The following is a 5887-nucleotide window of genomic DNA, read 5'->3' as shown; positions in this document are numbered from 1 at the left end:
AGACAGCTTTCTTTCTTAAGTTCAAAACAAACAGCTTACACTGAGTTTTGGTTTTGCTATTCAGCATGTCCTTCTTTCTCTTCTTGGCTGCAACGTCATAGTTCAGGCTGTTGAAAAGATTCTCCTTATTGTATACTTCCTTGCTGCAGTAACTAGGAATAACAAGACCAGAGGGGATGAGCTGTAACAGTTATACTTTAACATGAGCTGTTTCTATAAATAACTCACTGCAGTTATAAAACTCAATCATATGTGCTCCTCAAACAAAGCAATAAAATAATCACTCAAAAGAAGTCTGCACAGGCCCAAACTTGCCTCTTTTAGGAAGAAAATAGTGTCACATCTCTATGGAAGACAGGGATGGGGACTTCTACTCGTTTTGAATGCCCAACGGTGTTTGCCATTGTATTAGATACATAGTTCTGCACTCTTTAAGAGCCACCCAGGGTACAGCAACATTATTTTAAGCAAAAATTATGAATGGGTGGGGAGGGAGGAAGAGGAAGGGCTACTGTTATCACTATAATATACAATATTTTCATTTTGCAAAAATCATCCACCTCAAGCTGCTTTTAAAAAAATAGCTTTATGGAGATATGATTCACATACCATATCTTTGACCTATTTATTTATTTTTAATTAACTTATTTTTTAATTGAAGGATAATTGCTTTACAGAATTTTGTTGTTTTCTGTCAAAAATCAACATGAATCAGCCATAGGTATACATGTGTCCCCTCCCTCTTGAACCTTCCTCCCATCTCCCTCCCCATCCCAAGCTGCTTTTAACTAGCATGCTCCCCTCCTGTCTTTAAAACATTTACAGAAGTCTGACTTATAGACTGTATTTCTAGGAGGTGTTCAGCGTATAGGATTAGTTGTTTAGGTTTCGTATCATTCCTTGACTAACACTAGACATCATGTTGTGAGGTGAAGACCTTGAGTCCTAAATGAAACAAGCTGAATTTACAATTCACACATCTGTTAGGGCTGAAAAGACAGAACTGGTCAATTCACAGGTCACTAAACAATGTATAGTTTCACCTTGGGTTGGGGCATATTTCCTTCAGTAAGCTTAGCTGTCTCTGGGGGGCTGATGGAGTTCTATTATGTAATGGGACTTGAGAGGTAAATCTCCAAAGAGTTTCCGCAGAAGAAATGCAGGAGAAATATTGAGAAGATACAATGAAAAGATCCCCTTACCCCTACCTCCCAACTCCCATGGGGTATGCGTATGCCAGGCAGGATTTTTATTTTTTTCAGGCAAGATTTATAATGTCAACCAGTAAAACATCAACTGTTTTTTTTGGTTTTTTTTTTTTTTACTTACATCAACCATATATTAGAGCCCTTTAACTTTCTGAATTAAATTGTGATTTGATTTATATCGTTTGGACCAATATCTGTTGGATAAGATGAGGCACACCTGCACTTCTGCATGTTATGAGTATTATGTAAAAGAGAAAAGAGGGGTTGAAAAACAATCTCCGGTATCCTATTACTATCAATACAATGATCTCTCCAGTACTTCAATAAGTACAATAAGTATCTTGCTAACATGCTCACACGTGACAGCACCAACAATATACTCAGTGTTTCTGGACCCAGAGGGATAGGCTAGATGGATAATCAGTCATTTGTTAATCTTCCCTCAGAAGGCCAAGCTTAATACCATTTATTGAACTTCCTAATATCATTAGCCCTCTCCTTCTCATCCTGGGATACAGGATACTTTGAGGTTTCAGCGGGTTTACTGTAGAAATGCCCCATCTTAGGGAACACTAAGTCTTACTGAGCCCAGGGTGAATGTTTTGGGCCTGGCTTTGTGTCACACGTGAGTGTGTATTTGCTTGCACAGCTCTAGGGGCACAAAACCACTGAGCAGCCAGCTGCCCTGCGCCAAGTTCAGCAGGGTAAGAGGGGCAGAAGAAACAGAGAGCGGAATTCGGAGTCCTTAGAGCTAATTTAAGAAATTTCTGTCAACGCAGAGAAGGGAGGAAAATGGAAAGTCACTTGACTGGTCCATGATGTACCAAAGCTGAGAACAGCTTTAGAAAACAAAGTGGAGGCCATTTTGTGTAAAAATATCACACGAAGACTTATTTTTAAAGGAAACACACACTGGCACCATGAGCAGACACCTACAGCCTGGATTCCACACAGAGAGCACCACAAAATGAAGCTGTCTTATTCTCAATCACACATTTAAGGGTTAGTGGAGCATTTTCGGAGCCTGGGCCATAGATGGTGACCATTCCTTAGCAATGTTAAATATTTATCTTTCATCTTATTCTTTTCTAATTGAAAACATTCCTCAAAGGAATTTGAGCACTTGCTTTCCTCAGAAATAACAATAACCTGCTTTAAGCCAGAGTGACTCATTTCCAAAGCTAGTTTAAGAAGAATTGGACATAACTGATGACGCTCTCCCATTGGAGAATGTAGAAAAGCTTTACCCAAAGAGAAACCCTGCGCTTTTCACTTAGGTTTTGGACCTCAGAGGTAGGGCCTTGAAGGAAGAACTACGGGGTTTATTTGTGTTGCCTGCTTATGTGTTTTCTTTTAAGCAATAATATATTCAGTTAGAGGCTATTTTGAGAGTTCAATTATGTCCATTTCAAGAAAATGCAAAGCCAGTGGAAAATTACAACTGAAATTTTGAACAAGAAAAGCCATCATCATTTAGGAACCATGACTTTTTTTTTTTTTTTAATAAGCAAAACCATTTAAAGAGGCTGTCTTCTTCATTAAATGCAATAGTAACCAGTAACTTGCTATTTTATAGTCAGTTCTAACTAATCTTGATTTTTATAGGCACAGGCCTAGAATAAGAAAAAAAAGACCTCTTCCAGCCCTGTACTGTCATCACACACATACCAAGATACTTAAAGACAACTTTAGAAAAAATTAAAGATTTCAAAATAAGTGCATTTGGCAGCAGAGACAAAGGGAGGGAAGAAGAAGAAAAAAAAGAAGTCCTATTTCTCATTTGTAATTGACCATTTGGAGAAAGCTGTGGCCTACTCCTAAGGCTTAGTTGTAGATGAAGGCCAATGAGAGTTCTAGGCTAATTTGCTCCAATACATACCCAAACTGTCAGACTCACTCACAGGGCGAGAACCCCATTGTTGAGGCAAAACAAACAGCCTAGTGTATGAAGCCCTGAGAACACTGTCTTGTACACGGTAAACGCTCATAAAAATCTTAACTATTATTTTATTTGCTTATTCACTATTTTATTTGCTTGTTTTTATTTGTGCACCCAGGGCACCAGGGTAAACTTCCTGCTTCCTGGTTCAGCCTTAGCTGTACTTTTGGAGTTTTCAGAGGCACCACTGCAGGCTTGCAGAAGAGTGGCCCAGGCTCAGGGAGCTGAGATTACTCATCTGGGGGGTGGGGCGGGGCAGGGCTGGGGGTTATTGGTGAGCAGGACTGCTTCCGAGGTGGCTCAATCACCAATTCCTTGAAGCCTTGGATCGCCCTAATTCCTGCTGAACTCTTTCCTTGAATTTTCTTCATCTGCCCAAATGTAACACTTGCCATTCCTCTTAGGTAGTTTCAACTTTTTCACAAGGCGCCCTCCTTGAAGTTTATCTGAAATCCTCCCTTGATCTCAGTTCAGGGCACTTAGCTGTGATGGGGTTTTGGAACATTCTGCTGCTGGAAGAAGACAGGGCCAGGGACACAGACAGAATGGCCAGCAGGGTCCAGAGAAGGTGCTCTGGGCAGAGAAGCTGTGGTCCACACACAAAAATCCCCATGGTCCCCAGGTTGCAACACACCAAAGGCACCCTCACCCCAGCTGCCTCCCCGCGCCCCCCCCACTACTCTTGTCCAGGCAGCTCACAGAATGGGAGGTGGAATCAGACTAAGTGCCTGAGGCCTCTTTTGCAGGCCTCCGTTGCACATCCACCCCCCTCCCTCTTTTTCAAAAGGGCCTGCCTTTTGTTTTCTCCTAACAGGAGAGGCATTCAGCTTCACCTGAGTAGGTAGGCTGGCAGCCCAAACCTGACATCACAGGGCAACATCACCAGGACTGAAAACAGAAGGGATATTTGAGCCTGCAAACCCGGGTCTCAGAAGGCCAATAGCTTTGAAGAAATCGGCAGACTTCTCATGTGAAGTAGGGAAGGGATTGTTTACAATTGCTGGGAGAAAAAAAATACTCTGCAAATAAATAGGCAGCTGCTTTGCTAGGAGCTACCAAATGAGTCCTCAAATCTGACTCATCCAAAAGCCCCAAGTGGTCACTAAATGGATCACCATTTGTCATGATGGTGGTAAGGTGGCAGTTCTAGCTCAGATGGCCTGAAAAGGGAGGAAAGAAAGGAGTTTCAAGAAGGGGAGAGAGGGGTGGGAAGCTAAGGGCAAACTTCCGTGGTAAGGTAAGCCTGTCTCCAGGTCTCCCCTACTACGGAGAGAGAGGCACCACTATTCTAAATAGGAGTGACACCAGCTTATCTCCCAGAGCAGATTCAGTGTGAATGTTTATGCCAAGCAGAGCCTCTGATTTGGAAACTCTCCTGCTGAACCCACTGGTCTGTCTCCCACTGAGGAACAGCCTACGCTTGTATCTGGGTGAGCCGCTGGGACACAGCTAAGCAGACCATGGCTGCACCTCCCTAGAAGAATCCAAACTATCACCTCAATAAAGTCCAAAATATTAGATCCTCACTTCTTAGGAATGAGGAGGAAGGGAGGAAGGAAGGAAGGAAGGAAAGAAGCTTCCATTCCTACTACACTAAAAAAGAAGCTTTTAGTCCAGGGAGAAAAATTTAGGCCAAATAGGCAACTAGAGTCCCTAAAAGAGTCTAGAGACAGCAGTTGGTCTTTTTATTTTTCTGTAAATTTTCTGAGTTTCTATAAGTAAGATTTCTTTAGAGTGCTCCCCAACCTCCCCAGGGACGACCTCAAAGTGTCTTTAAAGTAAAGGTCAATGTGCTCTCGTCTTCCCTGGCAGACCCCCAAGATTAATTACTTTTATTTTTTTCCACTGGAAAACAAAAAGTGATGCTTCACAAATCACAAACAGGTGCGGGGCCCTGGAGGTCAGGACGCTGAAATAACCATATTTCCTTGATAGTTTTTGTAAAATTGAGTGCCAGGGGCTCAGCCAAACAACCACTGGTAAACCTGAGTGGAAGCTGGCCCTCCTACAGGATTCTCCACCGAGGTCAGTGTAAGGGCTGGGGGTGGGGAGCAGTGGTTTTCACCAAAGGCCACGGGTTAAGTCACCCAAGGGTGAGCAGGTTGCACTGATCCCCTCTGGGCCAAATGGCAGCGATGCGGATGCCAACTGTGGTGATGAGGGCTGACAGACTCCAGGCCGTCTAACTCCTGAGTCGCTGCTTCTGTGTTATTAAACGGGGTGGAGGTGGGGCATCAGGCTCCTCGGAAACTCAGATTTTCCACCACACTGACAGTTCAGGTGGAACTTGACTCCAGAGGCTCACCCAAGCCAGGTGGACTTTCTGCAGGGGATGGGCATCACTTGAAATGGGGGCGCACGCACTACTCAAAGAAAACGACGGAAAGGGCCACTGAGGAAACAGGTGCAAAGACGCGGTCCTCCCACAGGCCGAGGGCTTGTGGGGTTCTCAGCCCGCCTCCCTCTCCTCCTCCGCAGCTCTGCCTCCTCGGGTCTTTACCGTCGCTCTGCCAGCACGGATGCCCCAGGGACCATCTGGTCGCCCCTTCCTGGTTACTCATCCTCCCTGCCCACTCTGTGGTCGTCTGTGCGTGGGAAGAGCCTGGAGGCGCGGCGGGCGGGACCCGTGTCCAATCCTGTCTCAGACTTGTGCTCAGAGCCCCGCCACCCCAGGGTCCACCCCAGGGTGAAGGTCATGCGGCCCACTCGCCGGCGTTCACCCCCCACCCCCACCCCCCAC

General features: G+C 44.7%; 1 protein-coding gene across 1 annotated transcript in view; it reads right to left on the bottom strand.

Annotated features, from left to right (window-relative positions):
- Positions 1–5887, bottom strand: part of FBXO32 (F-box protein 32) — a 38221-nt gene that overhangs the window by 30787 nt on the left and 1547 nt on the right. The window contains exon 3 of the mRNA XM_010838912.1: positions 40–152. Coding sequence (XP_010837214.1) covers positions 40–152 — 113 coding nt within the window. The remainder of the gene's footprint in view (positions 1–39; positions 153–5887) is intronic.

The sequence above is a fragment of the Bison bison genome, unplaced genomic scaffold (assembly GCF_000754665.1).
Source record: "Bison bison bison isolate TAMUID 2011002044 unplaced genomic scaffold, Bison_UMD1.0 scf7180017864108, whole genome shotgun sequence".
Classification (NCBI taxonomy): Eukaryota; Metazoa; Chordata; class Mammalia; order Artiodactyla; family Bovidae; genus Bison; species Bison bison.
Note: the sequence above shows the minus strand (reverse complement) of the source record. Positions and strands in the feature narration are given on the sequence as shown.